Below are 22,455 nucleotides of genomic sequence, written 5' to 3' on the forward strand. Positions count from 1 at the left end.
AAAATAATGTCTGATACATATCAGCTGCCATCTGATGTATGGGACTCTGAGCCACACAGGCTTTGGAGCAATATACAGTGTAGATCACAGAGCGGAGAAAGGCTAACACAAGGCTAACACAATATTACTTTTGATATGTCATACTCATGTCATATATCTGCCTTTTAAATGGAGTGGCTGAAATCTTTACCAATCCTTGTGCAACATACCTGATGTTCAATCAGATTAGGAAGACAGTGTGTGGACTTTCAATTCAGATTTTTGTTTAGATTTAGGTGTGGACTTTGATCTGTTAAAAGGTCAGAAGTTCTTAAAGTAAAGTTCAGAGTTTCTGAATGTTTTAGAAAGTTTTCCTTTGGACTATAAACAAATCTCTTAAGGATACACAAAAACCAAGGAGAGATCTTGTTGCTGTATTGTTAAAGGTACAAATCTTATTTAAAATATTTCTGAGGCAATGAGCCACTGTATTTAAAAAATGTAATATAAAAGACAACAGGCAAGACAATAAATTATGATTGGAAACATTCATTAATCCACAGAATGTCACAAATCGAAAGCTTTACTATTGAAACGGCTTTATTTCCAAAGCTAGAATTGAATCCACATTATTTTAGTGTATCACAGCCATTCTCATCTTCTTCATGATGGACAGATGACCTTTGAATATCAGTGTCTTCAACTTCTTCACTCTGTGTAAAGACACAAATAACACCATAATTAACTCACATTTACTACTTTGAATCTATTGTTGATATGAAAAGTTTACATAATCCTGTTAAAATACTAGATTTTAGTGACATGAAAAATTTTAACCAAAATATATTTTAGAACATTTCTACCCTCAATGTGACTCATAACCTGTACAACCCATTTGAAAAAGAATCTAAAACTGTTTAAAAGGAAAAATAGAAACTTTAAATAAAATGGTTGCACAAGTATGCCCACATTATTATAACTATGAATAAGATTGCGTTAAAAAGTAACCACCACATTTAAGCTTACTCCTAGGTAGGAGTGAGTTAAAAAACCTGTCATCATTGGCACGATCTCTTTGTCAAAAGGTATTGGTCATGAAAAGACCACAAAACAATTTCCAAGGCATTCAGTATGTTAGGAACACTCTAAAGACGATCTTCATCAAGCTGGAAAAATACACAATAGGGATCTCACGAAGAATTGTACATTCATCCAAAATTGCTCAAAAGATGAGATGAAAACTAGTCAAGGAGGCTCATATGACCTGAAATGATTTTAATGAAGCAAAATGAGTACCAGGCAATGTTTGTCCATATGGCAGAGGCGACAACAATATCCCCTATTCTCCATATTTCCAGACTATGAGAAACGGTGGTAAGACGGAAGTGTTTTCTTAAAGAAAAACAATCCATTTTGCTGAAACAAATTTGTATAACTATGTATATTGTCCCATGTATTTGAATATTCTCAAATACATGGGACAATATGCTAAAACCTTCAGGCTTCTGATAGAAAGTTGCCAGTCTTGACCTGAATCCAACTATTGGTCGATGGGACAAACTGAGGAGAGCTGTGCATAGGAAAATATATCCTTAGTTTTGGAGCATTTTTTTGCAACCCCTCACTGGAAATATTTCAGATTGTTTGTCAATGTGGTTATGCGGATTATAGCTCCAAAAAAAGGGAAACATTTGGGAAGGACATCAGAATCACCTGGTATCATAACGTGCATATTTTTTTACGTGAAATGCAAGTGCAGCCATGTTTCAGTCTTACCTCTGACACTGAGCACTGTGGAGCATTCAGCTCGTCCTAAGCTGTTTTCAGCAACAACTTTATACTCTCCTACGTCTTTGGGACCTACATGAAGTATCAGCAAGGAGCAGACACCACATGTGTTGGAGACGTAGTAGTTGGTATCTGTGTTTATGCTGACATGATTTCGATACCACGTGATTCGAGCTGCAGGGTCTCCCTTCACTGCACAACTCATATAACACTCATAGCCAACTGTTGCAGTTTGAGGCTTCAAAGGTACAATGAAAGTTGGAGCACATCGCAGATCACAGTCCCTTTTGGTTGGTTCGGTTATCACCATTTTTTCTGCAGGAGATTATAGAAAGAGTTAGTGCATTTTTCCTAAAGTTTACTGATTTGAACCAGAAGATTAAAAAAAACCCACACCTTTCTTCTTTTCCATCCCCCAGGTCGGGGATTCTGAGGGTGCCGATATACCCATGTCATTTTTGGCGTACACTCGGAAATGGTACTCCCTCCCTTGCATAATGTTGCAAACTGTGAACCTGTTATTGAAGAGCCTATCAGCCACTGTGGTCCATGTGTGCTTGGTGGATTCCAGTTTAGACACTGTATAGTGGAGGCGATCATCACGCTTTTCATCAGGAGAAGGTTGCCAGATCACAGTCACAGTCCCAGGAACACTTTCTTCCAGTTCCACTGGTCCAGGAGGCTTTGGATCATCTAGAAACAGAGTTTTCCTTATATAACTGAAGTCCTACACATAGGCCAAAACTCACAGAAAATATAGTTTTACCTGTTACCCTAACCTCCGTACTGAAAGTTTCCTGTCCAACAATGTTTTTCACCAAGACAGAGTAGATGCCTGAATCTAAACGCTCAGAAGTGGGAATCAGCAGCTGAGATGAGCCGTCAGAGTTACTGATTGTAACACGCTTCATCACTGGCACGTTGTCTTTTAACCATGTAATTTCTGGCCACGGGGAAGCCTGTTTATACAAAAACAAAAACATGATTATACAGAGCTTTGCAAAAGTTTTGATACCCTTAAACCTTTTCTGCTTTTGTCATGTTACAAGCAGAGACTTTATTTTATAGGGGTTTATGTGATAGACCAACACAAATTAGATCATTCCTGTGGAGCATGAGAAAATTTGTTTTTATTCTTAATCTTAAAAGTGTGCCATGCATTTGTAATTAGACTGTGTACAATGTGAAGACTAAGGAACACGAGAGGCAGGGGTAAAGTTGTGGTGAAGTGTGACTAGAACAATATCCTAAGCTTTGAATATTGGATAGCTTTTCACTTTGTCATTGAATGAATAGTATTACACAAGTGTAAACCTTCCGAGATATGGCCATACACTTAAACTGACTACGTAGGAAAAGAAAGTAATCAGAGATGTAGCTAAAATGCTAATGATAACTAGAGGAACTGCTGAGGTCCAAATGTCTGATCAAATGAGACAGAAACATGTTTTCAGCATTTACATTCTATTTATCACCCTGACAACATAATCTGTATGGTGGTACATATTTTCATTAGTGACTGAAAATAGTTGATGCAAAGATGGATGTAGTTATACTCAGGATAGTCTTTGAAGAAAACATTTTAGAGCCTACAGATGACTTAACACGGAGGCAGATGTTCACCCATACCAGCAGGATCATAAACATAAACCCTAAGCTACAATAGAATTGTTAACATGAAATCATATCCATGTGCAACAATGAATATGGACATGACAAGCTAAGTTAAGTCTTAAACTGATCTTGAGAAAAACTCTTCAATCTGTCTCAGCCTGAGGTACTTTGTGATGAAGAATGAGCAACGCTATCAAAAGTATACCCCCAGACACAGCTACAAATGAAGTAAGACATTACTACAAAGTGTTTCCTTTACAAATTTTTTAAACTTTACATAATTTCTTCATTGTCAAAATCGAGATCAATTCTACTTTTTCTTATACTTTTTATTTATTTTTACAGACAATCCTCATTAAATACAATAAAGTTCAGGGTTGTAACAGAACAAAATGTGAAAATGATTGAGGGATGTGAATACCTTTACAAGGTACAATATGTTATGAGCGTACATGCTAATTATAACAAAATATATATGTATATTTTTGCTCAGAATCAGATCAGTGAATTGAGTAAATCTTACCTCAAAGTTAACAGTTATCCTGACAGAGTTCCCTGCCCTCACAACCATAAAACTCTTCATCTTGTTGTTTGTGAACCTTGGTCTCACTTTATTAAGAACAACAAAATCAGTTTTAGACCAAAACAGGATGAGCAAAAATTAAAAGCAGTAGGAATCAAAATTGTTGCTTTTTGTTAACATACCAGGCAAAGGCATTGCAAGGATATAGTTTGGCAACTCCTCAGGTGTGCCTTCTCCCCCATCATTTACAGCAATGACTCTCACCCAATACATATCCATAGACTTAAGGCCTTTCACATTAAAGGAAGTCATGATAATGGGGCTGCTGTTACAGCGGCACCACTCTGTGCAATCTGCCCAGCGGATCTCCACAAAATATCCTTTAGCTTCGTCCTGTATGCCTGGTTTGTCTTCAGGTTTTGTCCAAGTCACAACCATGTTGGTGTATGATGTTTCTGTCACCTTCAGGCCCGTTACTTTACCTGGAGGCTCTAGACCAATATAGGATTAATATTAGTATTTTCAATACATACACTTTCTTTATCATATTCAGTTCTTTAATAATATTTTCTTATACTTACTTTTAGGATCCCTTGCGAAAACAAACTCTGATGCGTTGCTAAATTCACCAGCTCCTGAGAGGTTTATGGCACAAACTCTGAACTCATATTCCAGACCTTCCACAACATCCCTCACGGCATACCTTTTCTCTGTAATCATTTTAAAGCAAACAAAAATGAAATAATAAAACAGACACTCATTTGCAGACACACTCATACCATTTCCAGATACTGTAAGTAAATATATAAGAATACCTTTTATTATTTCATCTGGTGCATTGACGCAAGTCCAAAGATTACTTCCCTGCTTGCGCTTCTCTAAAATATATCCCAGGAGACGTGACCCTCCAGTGCTAGATGGGGAAGACCATGAAATGTTGATGCAGTCATTGAATGCACTGACTACCTTGGGAGGTGCTGGAGGGCCTGGAAAAGCTGAAGAGTTCAGAAACAAAACGTAAATCATGTGAAGCTGAAGCTTTACTGAGATGCAACTAAGCTTCTTTTCTAATTACTGCCGGAATTCTTTTCAGATTTTCAGCACATTTCACAAACATCACTAACATTGTTTTGACTTACCAAATTTTCCAGCCTGCATTTCATCCGTCTCCATCACTTCGCTCATTCCCTCTGAAGTTACTGCCCAGATGCGGTAATAGTACTTTCTCCCACGGTCCACATCTGTGTCCCGGTAGATGGGCACACCCGGTATTTCACCCATTTTCTTCCAGGTGTTTCGTCCCACTTGCTGACGCTCCAATATGTAGTTAGTCACTGGTGAGCCGCCATCATCCTTTGGGGGACGCCACTTGAATTCAATGCATAAGGCTGAACTCTCAGTAACCTCTGCAGGTCCCAGGGGTGGAGATGGCTTGTCTGAAATATTAAAAAAAGCTTTATGAAGTCTCTTCACAGCTTATGAATAAGGGATTAAAACTGCATTTTGTAAGGGAAAATATGCAGAGTTAGTTCTGGGACAATTTTTTTTTCATCAAATCAAGGAACCATACTGTAAGAAAACAATGTATTACTCAAAGAGCTACCATTTGAAAGTATATTCTGATCTGTGACAGGACAGATGGCCTAGCATTCAAAAAATGCATTCTGCTGTAGAAAAGACATCTACAGCAGATAAATAAAAGCCATATTTTCCAGAAATAATAAATTTATAAGCAGCAGTCATTCAAACATTACTTAATATTCTACTGAATTACTGGTAAGAAAACATTGCTTGAATAATGACAAACTAACTTCTGACTTTTACTCTTAGAAACAATTAAGCTACAGCAGTGAAATTTACTCCTGGGTGACTTGCCATTTGTTTGTGACAAGATTTTTGATAAAGCCTAGTTCAAGTTTTAGAAACCTTACTTTGACCTAAAAAATACCATGTTAACAGCCTGCTCACATCATCTTAACCCAGATTACCCGACATCTAGAATCTGCTTCATATTTAAAAAGTAGACCCACTCATTGTTACAAGTCACTTACCAAGCACAATAAGCTGTGACACTGCCTCAGTGAAGCCATGGTCATTTTTTATCTTTATCTTGATCTCTCCAGTGTCTCTTCTCTGGCATCTGCTCAGGAGTAAGCGGGTGTGACTCGCAGATCTTTCTATTATTGTACTGTTGTCATCTTTCAGCTCATCACCATCTTTGTACCACTGAACTTTTATAGGTTTGTGGCCACTGAACTGGAGTTTATAGATGGCGTTGTGTCCCACTTTAATTGTCAAAGGCCTGGTGAATGCACTGAGGTCTTCTGGGTCAAACCTTGGAGGATCTAAAAATATCAATCCAGTTTAGATAATTTTAGTTCTTTGACATTATTACTCATTTATTTAATTCCTTGATGAATACACAAACCTCGGATGCTCAGCATTGCCTCTGTCTTACGACCATCTGCTTCAAAGCGGTACTTTCCAGAGTTGTCCTCACTGCATTTCATTATCACCAATTTATGGATGGGTCCATCCATACTGATGGAGACATTATCATCTGGGTAAATCTGTTGGGGTTTAATATTTAACACATAAAATATCTCAAGCACAGCAATGTATTTAAGTATTTAAGCTAAGAAACAACACAGCATAAACTGACAACTACTCTGAGGCAAAAAAGATGAATTTGACCTTCATGACAAACCTGTTTTCCATCTCTGAACCAGACTCCCTCACAGTTTTCCCTGCTGAGCTTACACATTAACTCAGCGCTCTCATGGAGGATTGCATCGACATCTGACAAACCCCAGATAAAGTGAACACCTGGATCTACAGACAGAGGTGAGTTTATTTTTAAGTCATCATGTCATAAGAAATTTGAGTTACTGAGATATTTGTTTCTATATATTTTTTCTTTCAAGCACTTATACTGATAATGCGTAACATCATGACCCTATTAAACATTACACCTCTTAGTGGTTTGGATACATCAGCCAAAAAGTAAATTTGGTTCACTTGAAATTGATGTGTTAAAAGCAGAAAAAAAGGAACATGTGCACTGTGGACTGATGAGTGTTCACCAAAACACAAATAGAAATATACAGAGAAACCTACAGTATGTAACTAATTGATTACTCACCAATAATTGGATCTGTAACCAGAAGGCCTTGTCTTTTACGCCTGGTATGGTTGGCAGAGTGGTTCACATTTTCAGTCTCGTCACCCTCACCATGCTCTCCAGGAAACACACACTTGCCTTTTAAAATCACAAATACATTTTATTATCTTAGTTTTCAATCCACGAGGCAGATAGAGTAAGATAGAGCTCTCTTACTTCTGTAAATATGGCAAATCCTAGATGTTTTGTCTTTATGTTAATAAAAGTGGTTGATACATTTAGCTTTTTACTCATACAATAACAAAGTGTGCAAAAGTGTTTAGAGCATATTATTTCTGAAGGTGTGCTGCATTAATCCAAACAATATTTTTATGCAGTAATGTACTTCTTACCGTTGGCTACGTGTTTAGACTTTTTGCTTTGCTTTAAACTTTGCTGGTACTTTCCTTGGTCAGTGGAGTCCTTGGTCTCCTCAGTGTTTAGTTCATCATCGCTTACTTGTCCATTTGAATCTGTGTGTCAGATATAATTTTTAAAAATTAGTTCCATTTCTATTTGGCTGTAAAATATTGTCAATTTTAATTGGCTGAAAAAGACTGGGATAATCAGTTCTTACAAGAACGGAATCTAAAAGCAGTTTTGCTATTTTAATTTATCTTTATACAATGATTTGAAAGATATGTCAGTTCTTAATATTAATATCCTTTCTTACCTGATGCCTGTTCTTTCCAGTCTGCATTATTTGTTTTCCGTTTGTTTCTTGCTGACTTATTGCAATCTTTATTTCCTCTGAGCTGATTCAGCTGTTGGACAACATCATCACATTGATCTATGAACTCTGCACAGACACAAACCAATAATATGAGCATATTTAAGGACTTTTTCCAAAGCACACTCAAGAGGAAAAGGCCATATAAAGTGAACTATTTTTATATTGTTAGTTCTGGAGCGGTTCTCCTTTTTATGAGGTGTTTCTCACCGGTTACATCATGCTCGGCTTCTTGATCTTGCCGTATGTTTGAAACATTACTCCCATGTCCAGGATCCTGACTGTCCTCAAAGGGCTCTCCTTCAGTAGGACCTAATGAACAGTAAATGTGAGAGGCAAATTAGCTGTGAAATCAGTGTTATGTAAAGTAAAAGTTACTAATATTTTAAATGAAATGCATCACTGTTGTTATTGGCAGATCTAGTCTTTTTTTTTCTTTAAGCCTTTCTGGTTCAATCATTTAAAAAAATATATTTCAGAAGTACATGTGACTGATCTCTCTTTAAGCTCAGTTGTTTTTAAATTAGGCATCTAGCAGCTACATATCCTTGAAATAGAGAATAACTTGTTTTTGTCCTGTACAGAACTCTTAACAGCATTTTTAGCAGGTTGTTGGACTGGATTCAGCAGGTAAAAACCAGACTTTACCAGCCTGACCTATGCTTTGTTTCTCCATCTTTCGGTCCCCAGCTCTCATTTGCTCTCCTTCTCTTGTCACTTCACAATCCTCAAACGTTGTTAAAGTGCCATCTTTCATGTTTTTCCTCTCTTTAAACAAAGAAAACCAGTTAGTCTTAACTGTAAGCATGAATTAAATCTAGTAAAGTAAATGTTCTCACCAATACCTAAAAAACTATTTCTACAAGTGTTTCTAGCAGATTGTGGAACTGGATTTTTAAGTGTAAAAACATACTTTACCTAATATTATGTTACAACCAACTCGACCTTTGGTTTGTTTTTTCTCCTTTAGGTCACCTTCTTCTATCATACCCGCAGAATCCTCAAATGTTGTCACAGTGCCATTTGTTGTGTTTTTCCTCTGCGTTTTACTTGTCTTATCACTTCCACCGCAGTCGTCTCCACTAGTTAGTATTTCTCCTTTCAGTTTTTCTGCTTCTGCTTTTTCTTTGACAGCTTTTAAAATCTTCTCCATTTCTCCTTGGATTTTTATTTGCTGCTCTTTGGCCATTTTTTCCAGGTCAGCCTGAACTCCTGCAGCCTTTGCAGTTTTGCGGATAGTTTTCTTAGCATCACCTGTCGGGTTGCGCTGATCTGCAAGCCAATACGTTACTCATTTTCAGCCAATCACTGACTACATCACATTGGTATCTGTTAATGGATTGTCCTGTACAATAGGATGTTACCTTCTACCACCAGCCAGGCACTGCAGGAAATAATCCCCGCTACAGCAGAGTAGATTCCTTTGTCCAGTTTCGTGCAGTCCTTGATGAGCAGCCGGTGGATGAGTTTGTTGTCAGACACAGTTATGTTGTACTTCTCCCCATCTTCCAGGAGGATACCTTTTCTCATCCATGTAATCTTAGGTAGAGGGTGTGTTAGCACACACTCAAAGAGAGCATCTTCATTTTCTTCAGCTTTAATCTCTTGAATTTTGATCACAAAATCCACATTGGAAACTAGAAGGAAAATGGCACTTTAAGAAATTGAACTCATTCATTTCAACCTGTCACATGTATCAACAGTCATTAATGGTCTTTATTGATATATTGTGACTATGCAGGAAAGCAACTACATATTTTTAAAATTCTCAACAGTGTCAAACTCGTTTTGTTTTTGAACTTACGTTTGAACTCTGTGAGGAGCAGGTCTTTTTCAGCATCACCTAGAGTTAGATGCCTGTTGTGGTGGTTGGCTTCTTCTACATCCCCAATATAAATCCCAGTGTCATGTTGCACAGTGCCTTCGTTTCTGATGTAGTTTTTCTTCCCAAGACTGTCCTGTTTTTGGGTATCATTGTCATATGAAGTTATAATATCCTGTATAAGTGAAGAAGCACAGGAGTTAAAAGTATTTGGTAGTTAGTGTTTAATCTAAAATCCCCATCTTAGCCAAGCACAGACATGTTTATAGGATGCATTCACAAATTAACGCTTTAAAACATGACACTGGATCAGAACACTGGGTTGATGTTTGAGTTAGAGAAACTCTGCAACGGATTTGGATTGTAATCATTCAATGACTACAGCAAATAATAAATTACATTTTAATTTAGAATTACATTGTAGTCATTTTAAATGATCCACTTTACATATTTTAAGTCTTATTTCTCTTAGTCTCATGCAAGCGTCTTAAATATCAAATGATTCAATGGGCTTGATTTTCACTACATGGTTTGTTTAGAAGAAATTGCACGCAAAAATAAAATTAATGGAGGAAAAGAATTACAGGCAATTAAAATACAAAAATAAGTTTCAACAGCCCTAATTAAAGGTAATAAATTCCATGGTTATGAGTGGAGGTTAAGGAGGATTTCAGAATGTCAGTTCAGTTAATGAAAAGCTGTTAGAAACGGTTTTGCAGTTTGAGGTACAGCATTTCAGGGATGGACAGTATTTTCCAGATTGAATGAAGATAAATAGATGTTGTAGAGTGTGTGTCTGTCCTTTTACTAATCCTGCACGCTCTGCTGCAGCGAACCTTGTAGATCTCTTCCCGGTTTTCAGGGGGAAAGAAGTGATTTTCTTTTATGTGTTAGCCACACTCCAGAGAGCTGCTCTGTCGACCACTGCTGCATTCTCACCTCTGGTCGCGCAGAGGTACCAAATTACATCTAAATCGGGCCATTACTTCTGGTCCTTAACTAGGTGCTAAACTTTTCTCTCTACAAGCTTAATTTAAAGTTGGCAGCTGTGGCAGCAGCACAGATTTTGTTGACTGGGTGAAATAGTTTACAGCTAATGCTCTGAGATTGTAATTTCTTTTTTTATTGGCATTATGATAATTAAAACATGCTGTAATGAATTCACAGGAAATTGATTGTCATTCATTAATATTGTTACATTTGATATATTATTACATTTTTCATACCTTCTGTTTGCTTTTTCCTTTCTGTTTTCTTTTCTCTTCAAGTTTCTTGAGAATCATGTTCAAGTCTGCTATGCCATACTCAGAACAGATGCTCTCGTAGTCTCTTTTGTCAGCATTCATCATCGCATCCCAGAAAGTTTCATCATTATCTCCACCTGCTGTCTGTGATTTGCTAAAGTATTAAGCAACATTGAATGTCACTGTTATTGTAATCAATATTGCATCAGAAATGCTAGGATTGAGCTGCTTAAAATGCTTACCTTTTCTTTAACAGCTTTCTGAAATCTTCAGGAATTGTTGAAGCTGGACAGAAGCAAAACATTTGCTAATTGTATTAATTATTATTATTATTATTATTATTATTATTATTATTATTATTATTATTATTATTATTATTATTATTATTAATCTAACTTTAATCTACTACTGCACCAAACATTTCTACAACACTAACACAACATGGATATTTTGAGTCACTTTGAACTTTTTGAATACAGTGATGTAAAAAAAGAATCTGTCCACTAATAGGTTTCTGTTTTCACTTTCTTGTTGAATTTGAATGTTTTAAATCATTAAATTATTTTTATTATCACACAAGGTCAACTATTTAATTACAAAATGCTGTTTTCAAATAATGATTTGCTACAAATTTATCTTGAGTTTGATTTCAATATCTGCACACAAAAAAAATCCTGTCAGATGAAAATAAGTAGACTAAACAATATCCTAAAATGAGGCACATCAAGTCATGATGAAAAAAAGTTCAAGAACAGATAAAAAGTCATTGACATTAAATAATATCTTTCTTTTTTAGTTGATATTCTCTATACTAGTACAATTTAATACATATATTCTAAAACTTACATCTAAAGAGACTCTTTTTTATTTTCAGTTTCCATTAATAGTCTTGCATTCACATTGCAGAGGTGCTGCCAACTGTTTACAGTCTATCACAGATGAGTTCATATGAATTTATATTTCTGCTTAATTGTGCACATTAGGCAGTGTACAATTTAAAGTGACATTAACTCAGAAATCAGTCTTACCATCAATTATGCTTAATGTTGTGGTGCAGACAGCTTTGCCACATTCATTCACAGCGTAGCATTTGTACGTATCAGCCTCCTCTGCAGACACTTCATGAATCTGAAAATGCAAATATACATACTATGTTGTAGTGTTTTCATACCTTCCTGCTTTGCTCAGTTTTTGTGCCAAACTGTGTGTTATATCACATTCAGTTGGTTACCTCTAATATGTGTTCCCCTGTTGACTCATCATATTTCCTTTGGAATTTTTCCTTGTCTGCCAGATTACCTTTTGCTCTTCTCCATGAAACATCTGGTTTTGGGTCCCCTGTCACCACCGCCTTAAAAATGGCAAAATGTCCTAGAGGACATTTTCAAAAGATCTCATTTGTTTTTGCATTTTTTAATTTCAACTTTGTTTTGGTAAAAAGCATATTGTTAAAACACGAGTCAATCATATATTCCTTTTGTTTTGATTTCATGTGCAAGTTTAGTATGTTGCATGAAACACATAAACTTCAGCGGTTTTAATCACATAAACAAACAAACCTTCCTTGACTGCAACTGGCATGGGTTTGCACTGGAAGTCTGGAGTACTTTTACCCTCAGGTAAAGTTACTGCATACTGTGTGATCATCACTCCAGGGGTTTTAGATCTCCGCCGGATTGCAGCTAAATGAAGTCAAAAGAATGTTGAGAGAATTATCCAATGAAAAGGGTTTTAACAAATCAATAATCAAGTCAATCTCCTCCTTAAATAAATGAGAAAGAGTGTTTTTTTATTTGTTTGCTTGCTTGAACAGAGTTCCTTTATGGTGCCAGCAAATAGCAGAAAACATGATGATTTAAGTTCACATAGATTTTTTTCTAACATGTGCAGGCAGCTACATATTTTGTATGGTATATATCATGTTTCAAAATGCAATGCATCTGAAACAATTGACTCCTAATATCAGTATAAGTTTATTTCAAAAGTAAGAAAAAGTGTTATTTTTAACTGTCAAAATAACTTGTGTATATTTGCAACCTTATATTTGCAATTTCTTTTAAGTTCATTTCTAAACCATATTTAACATCTGTTTGCAGCAGACAAAATGTATTCTTTATACGTTATAAAAGGTTACAAACCTGACTCAGGAATATGTACACTTTTTGGATTTCGAAAGCCATGTAATCATGTAATAAGCGTAGTGGATTTGACCTTCTATAATCTCTTTTTAAAAGTTCTTGCTGACAGCTACAGATTATTTACTCTCACTATCATTGTTTCTCAATTGACCTATTCCTTTTTCTACAGGAAACATTAAAGTTAGTAGCTAATTTTCCAAATCATTCTAAAAAATCTGATTGTCACTTTGTCCAATTTGCTGTTTGTATTTTCTGCTTTTAATTTGTGTAACATGCACAACAAGCTGAGCTAAAGACAGAGAAACATAAGGAATTAAAGTTAACACATGTAAAGTTAGTTTGTGTTACAATAAGCATATTCTGTATGAGTTTATCTAAGATTCTAATCACGCGTGAACAGATCTTGTCAGGCCATGGATGTGTATTTCTGTCATGATATCCAACAATCTGGGGATTAGCGATGGCAAGAGCGAAAACAGTGGAGGAACTCTTTCACGTCTCTACTTCAAGACTTTGAAATACACAACAAATTTAAAGCATGCAGGAGTAATAAGCAGACAGTGTATTTAAGTAACACAATGCCTATCATGACTGTGTCACAAAGTGTCTATTAAAACCAAAACAAAAAGCACACATGCCCCAGAAAATAGCTAACTCATTCACCTGACTTGTTGCCAGACCCCTCATTAAAACGTAGAATGTACTGATGAACCAGGGAGAAACCTGAATTGAATAAACAGAGATAAATTAATATATATCGCATAATATCAGAATATTGTGGCTGATATAACACCAGTGATACATTATTTTGTACTCTTTGTGTACATCTGAACATATTGTTACATATCATGTAAGATGTTTATGTGGACTCTTGAAGACATTTTTATGGATAATAAGGAAATGAACTACTGTACGTGATGATCTGGTTGCTAACTGGTCCGAGTTTCTGCCTCTTGTCCACATCTTGGCTAGAGTTGAGAAAGCAAAATGTGATCTGAAAATAAAAAGACATTTATGTCACTAGATATAATAAAAAATTTGCACAATGCAGATTTTATCATTCATTATAGTTTTTGCTCTGTATTCATATTTCAAACACTTCTTACATTTCGGTTTCACCTGTACTGGTAAATATATACAAGATTTCTACATTGAGAAAAATACTGTAGATAGTGGCTGTGCCTTTGTGACGTTTTATAAAAACTGCGGCTGTTATTAAACTAGGCCACAGTTTGTACAGTGCTGACTCTAAAAGCAGCACAGTGGTTTAGATTAAAAGTTTGCCTAAACGTCCTTCTTCATTGATTCTTTTTAACTAATCACAATTTATGAAATATAAAATACAAACACCCTCCACCCCAAACACGTCTCTCAATATCAATGTCCCAGCTGTGCAAATGGATGTATTTTGTGCACTGTGTTGGAAAAAAAGAATGAATTTGGGAATGCACATTTTTACCATTGTCATTATCCTCTTTATGCTGTACTTTAGCTTTTTCTAAGTTAAATTTTATGTGAATCCTTATCTACTAGGGTTAATGACAATAAAAGGGCAAATGATTTTGATAAATATTATTAGAAAATCACAAGATTACAAGTATATTTCAAAATATTATGATTACATCAGTTTCAATAGCAGGGGTGTTATAACCTCAGCAGTGAATGTTTGATATAAATAAGTGATAATCACAAAAGAAAACTGAAAAGCTTGTGCTCTAGACCACTGTCTCATGAAGTTACATAATCTCAAGATACTTAGTTGATCAGAATTATGATAGAGAAAAAATACTCATCTAATTAAAAACCAACCAAACAAAAGAACCTAGTTAAACTGATCTAGACTGAAAGTGTTAGATCAGTTTAAATACTTGCCCCTGAAACATTCAGTGATAAATATTACTTAAAAAATAGGTATAGCCAGATCATGGTCCATTTTTTTTTCATAATTTCAGTGTTTGGAAATATAAATACTCAGAATAAAATAGCAGAAGCCTGTTTTCAAATAGAAATCTGATTCTTGTTAAAAATAAACAGAGATGAGTGACTCACCTGTTTTCACCTCTGTGCTGACACTGCCTCACACAGGTTGATTGTTGTGGTATAAATCTGCTGCCTCTTAGGTTTTACAGACTTTGGGTGGATGTTTCTGGGTTGAAAGTCCGCGAGCTGTCTCTGACTGTTCGACGCTGAATGCCGGTGGCTTATATTGCTAAGAAAGATGGGGGGTTGGGAGGGCGAGGAGGACAGTGGGATTAAAGGGCCTTGGGTGGAAAGATGAACAAGGAGTGGGGAGGGATTGCTGCTGGGTTTGTCTGTCATAATTATAATTACTGATGGTAAAATATGAATCTGTGCAGATGAGATTTAATTAAACACAGTTGTCACAAAGTCACTCTTAAGTCTTTCATAACAACTTTAGGTCATCTAAGCAAAGCATTAATCTGTGAAAACAATAACATATTGATTATTTATCAAAACACGTGCATTTTTTGTCATTCCCGTGTCCACATAATGTGATTTCAAACAAAGAGCATGTACTATACAAAAATAATTGTAGAATAGCAAGATCCCACTTCAGTAATTTATGTTATTGCTAAAGATTTGAATTTTCAAGCTATTTAGTAGCGCTTCTAAATTTCTATTGAAGCTCTACATTTTTATGAAGCTGACTTTCTTTTAATCCACTCGCTTGTTTTATTAAATCTAGCAGTTGCCTAGATACCATGGGAAATCACATGACGCTAACAAGGCACTAATCTGTTGGTATACAGTGTACTGCTAACGTTAAGACACATTATGTAATCAAGGTTGTGTCATTTCTGTGGCACAAGCTCTTCCTCTAAAGTCTTTGATGCTGATTTGTTCTTGGAAAGGGACGATCAAATGAAGAGCAAGGAGTTATTGATGAAGGTCAGTCAATAGAATTTTGAATGTATTTGTCACATTAAGATTCAAACCTTGTACAATGTTGTCTTTGAAGTGTGAACAGAGAACAACTAAAAGTCATGCTAAAAGTAACCCATTGTAAGGCATTTTCAATCAGAGCATAATAAAGCAATCTGGAAACAGTGTCTTAAAGTGAGATGAATATAGGTTTTGATTCACCAGAAATAATTATCTCAGTTTCAGTGTTTAACAATAAATAAGAATTACAGAACATAATTTAAGGTGTGATAACTGAGCATGCTTAATCAGCTGATAGAAAAGTTCTTGAAGTAGACTTTTTTTTTTAAAACGTCTACTTAAAGAAGTAGAAGTAGACGTTAATCTAATTCATTGATGATATGATACACTTTTAAGACTCCAGAGCTTATAAGGCTTTATATATTGACCCAAATATATTTCACAACAGCAGGCGATATACATTGGTGTCTAAATTAAACACCCTTTGTTTTGACAGTTGCTTTTCAAAGTTCCTCTTGTGATGTAACAATGTTTAACTCCTGTTATGTTCTCTCCATGGAAACTTTTTCTTTGGACACATTAGCATCATGTATCCAAAATGGGAACGCTTCTTACTGGTACCATAATTTATCACCTCAGTTTGGAGAAAGTTCTAGCTAACAGATGCTCATTAAATCTACCGTGTACATCTACGGCACCCAGAATTTGACTGGTATAAACAAATTGAAATATATTACCATATAATTTTTTCAGGTTTCTAATATAAAAAGTTCCCAAGATGTTATAGTCCCTGTGGCAGGGTGAAATACAGAGCACCATTTCTCACAGTGACTCAGTGAAAAATAGAACTCAAAATCTATCTAAATATTATCAATCTTTTATCTGGCCTGAATAATATTCACTGTGTTAGGTATTTCTGACCTAAAAACTATTAAATCTATGAGCACAATCCAAAAATCCAAGATCCCAATAGTGTGTGCATCCTGTCACGCTTGACCTTCCACATGCTGCACCTCTAATTCAATTGGCTCAAAAGATTTTTGAAATGGCCTGAGCTCACATAAACCACCTGGATTAGTTATTAAACCCTCCCTGCCAACTTTCCTTATATTGATAAAATGTCACGCAGCATAGCTTTCATTCCAGTCATGGCAAACCAAAGTGAGCTGCTGCTGAGGTGCTAACTAGACAGCTAGACTCATCTCTCTGTACTACAGATTGCTCTTTGGGCAAAACCTCAACTGTAGGACATTGTTCCTCAAAGGTTTGATAACCATGTTTACCGTGGTTCAGTTGACACAGCCACATCTGTCAGATATTTTATGCTTTAACCTTTGGAAGTATTAGAAAACGTTAACTATTGTCTTGATTTTGGTAAAAAGCTGAATAGTTTCTGTTATGGATGCTGGAGAGCATTTAAACTAAAATGAAGGTAACTAACAACAGATAGAGAGGAAGAGTTTCAGCAGATAACAGAAGGGTGAATGCAATGCAACAAAGTTGGTGTATTTTATCATATTAAACTTCAACATGTCTGTTATGGAACATGTTTGATATGAAATGCTTGGCAGTCATCTGAAAATCTCAGAGATGGCAGTATAACTCCTTGGTTTGCAGTCACAGTAACGCAGAAAGATTGCTTTGTAACTTTTCTCCTTTTTCATGAAGATTTTGGTGGTCATTAAAACACTGTGCAATATGTAATACATGCTATTGCTCTTTTCTGTGCAAAGTGCTGGGGGGTAGTTTCCACTTTCAATTTTATAAATTAGTTAAAGTGGATTCAGGAGGCATGGAATAATTGCCATAGGTCATGTCTATTTCGGTGATACAGATTAAAAACAAAACCTCTCTCACCTCTGACATTTATCATATGACCAACAACTTCTTCAAGTCACACTGTTACATTTTAATCACACTTAGCTGTGTTTTGTTTTGCTTTGTTAGTAATATTTTTCAACAAAGCACTTAGAGTTGCCAAAAAATGTTTCACATTTGCCAAAAAATGTCACATTCCAAGAAATGTTCTGCAGCAAAGAAAACTTAAAGTTAATTATTTTCACTTCCATTGAGGTTTTTAAAAAGAAAATCAAAAGGTGTAAGAAGCAATTTAAAAAGACACTTGTCAAAAGGCCTCTTTTTGGTTGCAGGAGAATTAGAGAGTACAAGACTTTCAGCAGATAGAAGACTGAATGGAATGCAAAAAAGTTGCTCTATTTTATCATATTGAACTTCAACATGTCTGTTTTGGAACATGTGGCAAATGGAAATGTTGGCATTCATTTGAAAATCTCAGATTTAGGTCAATCTTGTAGATTATTTAGGGAATACACACAAAGAACTGCTTATGGTTAGTATTGGTGAAAATATTATCATGGCTCAAGTGAGATCATTTGTCAAGAGAACAAAGTTTGAAATTATCAGCTCCTGAGAATTTTTCTGTCATAAAATATTCTCTAATTTATGTGGTGTGACTTTGCCTTTACTCTTAAGATAGATAATTCATATATTCTTTTTAAATGTTTATCTCTAAATCTGTTGATGAAATATCAAAAGTGGTTAAAAGAAAAATCAGAGATTGAAAAGAAGCCACTGATATATAGTTAGTGTCTCTCTCTCAAATTAATTTTTTAAAAGATAAAAAAGCAACTGGTACCGCCTTAAACTGGTCATGGGATAGCAGAATGGAAGTCAATTTTGAGTTGCACTGGCCTAGTCAATGTACTAAATTCATCTCAAGTTAAATACTGTAATAGGATAATAAAAGACCTATCCATAAATCAATGTACGCAAACTTACTCTAAAGATTTCACTAAATAAACAGAAGGCAAATTCAGTAGCATTAAAAAGACGTGTTAAAATCAAGAATACTGACATTTTAAATAATAAAACCTCTCTTCACTAAATACCTGTTTAAAAATAATGACAGTGTAATACTTAATTGTATGATCAATCTCTGCAGTTCAATTTAACTGATTTAAGGATTTTATTAAGACACCATAAGTTTTTTCAGAGCTCTACAAAAGCTCTGAAAAAAAAACAAAACACATTTCCCTCTTGATTTCATAAATGGTAAAAAGCTCCCCCACTGACAAGAAAAAATCTAATCTGTGTGATAGGGGATTCCTTGTAATGAATTCCTCTCTAAATCCTCATCACAGCTTTCTGATGGCCCATCTCCATGCCCATTACTCACAGCTCCAAATGCCCCAAGCATTATTAATTCTCCTCACTGACAAATAATCTGTCTGCTTTCAACACTCAGACTTCAGCTCTCTGATTGGTGCTTATACAGTCTCTCCGCAGAGCAATAGCGGAAGGAATTCACTTGAGAGCTGACCCATTACAACAAAGCTTTACATACTTGAGAGCTTTATTCTGGGATGGAATTCTCTGAATAGCAACTGAAGTAATGTTCTTCTGCAGAAATATAAGGTAGAGCACAGACATGTGTCACAGTACATTAAATGATATTGGATACAATGAGTAACTTTTGCATATTTGCAACAGAACAATTAGTGAGATTTGTGTTTTATGCTTGTTTCCTGGCAAGTAAATTAGCAAAAACTTTTCTCTTACATTTTATAATCACAGTTTAGATTGTTTTAGAGCATTTTCTGTTTACTTGTTGTAGTTTTTAAGACAACAGTTACAAAGAGACAGAACAGGGCATTTTAAGAAACAATATTAAACTCAAAGTCTATCAATGAAACTAAGTGTGTCTATATGCAATACAGTCTTAAAGATTTGTTTTTTAGGCAGTTATTTTATATGTCTTTGGACATACCTGACATGTTTCAATGTTGTACTTCTGTCTTCGTCTGATGTCAGCTTAGAGAAATTAATTGGCTTTATCAGATCTGGATTGTTTGTGGTGGATATGTGAAATTTTTCAGTTGACAAAACAATGTGCCAAAATTATTATCTCTAATTTAAAATTAACAAACTAACAAAAATATTTAACATAACCTGCAAGAAAATGTTTAGTAAAAATATATGATTACTATATTGAGAGGTTTGGGTGATTTAGATCCAAAGTGTAAAGTATACTCTTTTGAAATGTTCCTGAAAGAGGAAGCATTATATATTTCGAGGTATATAGTGTAATGATTGAAACCCATTGATCCTGATGAAGTTGTCAGACACCAGACTGACTATTTGTAGGCATGATAATCCATGAATTATGCTACCATTAACATACAAGCTAATTTTAGATTTCTCAATAATGTTAACATTTCAATCAAGTCTTTTTGTGCTGCATGATGTGAGCACTGTCCATTGTTGGGAATGGCCTTTACTATTTGCATATTTTTCATCAATATGAATACAGAAGTATTATTAAATTGCTTTTATTACACTCATCAATATTTAACAAGGCAGTGCAAAGACTCAACTGCATTATACTTTAATCCACAGTACAAAAATTTGGGAGGTTTTGTTCAGAAAAGCAAATGGTTTACTTGTTCCTGAAGTTAACAGTCTTCCAGAATAAAATTTCTAAAATGTATTGTGAAATATCAGAGTTGCTCTGGGGTGTTAAGGCAAAGCAATATAAACTCACCTCTGTATGTTGCACTTTGGATTTTGATCTCTTTTTAGTTTTCTATGTCATTTAACTTAAAGAATTGAAATTTCTATTACTTTTTTTTCAGTTAGTACCTCTTTTTAAATTGAATTGAGTGAAACCTCTTTATATTGAAATTCAAGTTGGTTTTTTCTTGTTAATTCCACAAGATGGCAGTACATTTCCTTAGTTTGTAGTCATGGTAATGCAAAAAGATTTCTTTGTAACATTTTGTCCTCAGTTTTCATGAACATTGTGTATGGTCATTAAAGCACCTGTTTGTTTTTTGTTTTTTTCTTTTCTGTGCAAAGTGGTCAGTCGGGTTCTATTTTCAATTTAACAGATTATTTCAAGTGGATTCAAGAGGCATGGTATAATTACCATAGGCCAAGTCTATTTCAGTGAGACAGATTAAAAACAAAACCTCTCCCCCCTCTGACATTTATCGTATGATAAACAACTTCTTCAGGTCACATTGTTACATTTTAATGACACTTATCTTTGTTCTGTTTTGCTTTATTAGTAATATTTTTTAACAAAGCACTTACTTATTTGCCAAAAACTGTTTTACATTTGGTCATTCATTTTCTTCCTAAAACAAACTATTGTCGGTGAGTCCCTGTTGCTGTGTCATTGTCTGTGTTTTTCAGAGGAAGCTCAAAACAGCTTGAAATATTGAATCACTGTCGCCCACTCCCAGCAGTGTGTAACTTGCTGTCATACAAATGGCCTTGTTGCTTGCCTCTTGTAAAAAGCTCCCTCTGCTTTCTGATCCCAGTGCCCTAAATGGCTTCTGCATCTATTCGGCGGTTAGATATAACTGGTGCATTTAACCCAGTAAACCCAATAAGATTCTACGTTTATTTAGGATGGGACTGATCATTTAGCTTATTAATCAAACATGCTTATTCCATAAAAAGAGAGCCAACTGTCTATGTTGTATTTTATTTTATAGGAAAAAAATCTACAAATGATAAATCGATTAAATTCAATTTGCAGAAAATGTTCCAAAATGACAGTTTCTGCTGGTGCAAATAATCTTCTTAAAAAGTTGCAGGGCAAACAAGAAATTGGTTATCTTTTTGGTAGTGAAGTTGTTATAAACTGTCTGTTGGTGCTGACTGATGGTTCAAAAATAAACAAATATTAACTGCAGTCATTAACATCTATTGATATTATCACTGTCATAAAAAAACAATATCATTCTAATATTTTTTTCTTTATTTCTTTGCATCACATTCCATGTATGTTCTCCATGCAATCCAATCCCACAAACACAATAATTACCCAAGTAAGACAGAAAAAGAATAATATTGATCCAAGTTGAGGGTAGCATTTCTAGCTAATTGACGGTAGTTAAGAATGTGAGACTTTTAATGAGAGATCCAGCATTTTAGTGATTTTTTTTTCCATGAGCTGAGTTTAAATAGAAGATAAATTTGTTGTGCTTACTGCATGTTACCAACATCTCTGATCCTTGAGAATTGGATGCCTTTTTTCTTTTACTGTAATTTACATAGATATGTCTTAAATATATCCATCTTGCATGCATGACTCATTATTTAATTTTAAACAAAGAGAATCAGGGAGACATTATTTGCTTGTCAGCACAATTATGGGTGGGAAATCACCTTCAAGGAGGGATTTGTGAATCATGTGCAAAGTCTGGCTTGCACATGCGTCACATGTGCAAGCCTTGTAATGGCCTGGTATTTTGAACATCATTTTTAAAATGATGTTCAAAATAGCAGGCATACAAAATAACATTAACATAAAAAATACAAAAATAATTGATGCATTTAAAAGAAATTATGTGAAATAATAATAATAAAAAAAACCATTATAACTGTTCAGTCATACATTGCCCAAGCTATATTATTTTTAGGCTGTGATGATTCTAAACTAAATATTTTATGACTCTCAAACTGTTGACTTAAACAGATGGCCTGGGCAAATCATAAAATCCAACTATTTTAACAGTTAACCCTT

At 35.0% G+C, this 22,455-nt stretch overlaps 1 protein-coding gene across 1 annotated transcript; it reads right to left on the reverse strand.

Annotated features, from left to right (window-relative positions):
- Positions 1-632: 632 nt before the first annotated feature.
- On the reverse strand, positions 633-15,161 carry LOC122844733 (immunoglobulin-like and fibronectin type III domain-containing protein 1). Its single transcript, XM_044140496.1, has 28 exons — positions 15,048-15,161; positions 13,913-13,992; positions 13,662-13,721; positions 12,420-12,542; positions 12,092-12,231; positions 11,889-11,988; positions 11,103-11,145; positions 10,843-11,014; positions 9,599-9,791; positions 9,159-9,431; positions 8,713-9,066; positions 8,452-8,562; positions 8,005-8,106; positions 7,738-7,863; positions 7,418-7,537; positions 7,047-7,163; positions 6,612-6,736; positions 6,333-6,474; positions 5,956-6,249; positions 5,044-5,340; positions 4,720-4,899; positions 4,486-4,614; positions 4,087-4,395; positions 3,905-3,990; positions 2,534-2,726; positions 2,164-2,460; positions 1,756-2,082; positions 633-692 (listed from the first exon to the last, which is right to left on the reverse strand). The coding sequence occupies exons 2-28, from the start codon at positions 13,959-13,961 to the stop codon at positions 688-690; spliced, it is 4,467 nt and encodes a 1,488-aa protein (XP_043996431.1). The 5' UTR covers positions 13,962-13,992; positions 15,048-15,161; the 3' UTR covers positions 633-687.
- Positions 15,162-22,455: the final 7,294 nt, after the last annotated feature.

Source organism: Gambusia affinis, linkage group LG01 (assembly GCF_019740435.1).
Source record: "Gambusia affinis linkage group LG01, SWU_Gaff_1.0, whole genome shotgun sequence".
Taxonomy (NCBI): Eukaryota; Metazoa; Chordata; class Actinopteri; order Cyprinodontiformes; family Poeciliidae; genus Gambusia; species Gambusia affinis.

Coding starts and splice junctions, on each gene's coding strand:
- LOC122844733 (XM_044140496.1), bottom strand. CDS start 13,961: ATGTGGACAAGAGGCAGAAACTCGGACCAGTTAGCAACCAGATCATCA. Junction 8,563..8,712: donor TGGTTGTAACATAATATTAG/GTAAAGTATGTT, acceptor CTTTGTTTAAAG/AGAGGAAAAACATGAAAGAT. Junction 2,083..2,163: donor GGGGATGGAAAAGAAGAAAG/GTGTGGGTTTTT, acceptor AATCTCCTGCAG/AAAAAATGGTGATAACCGAA.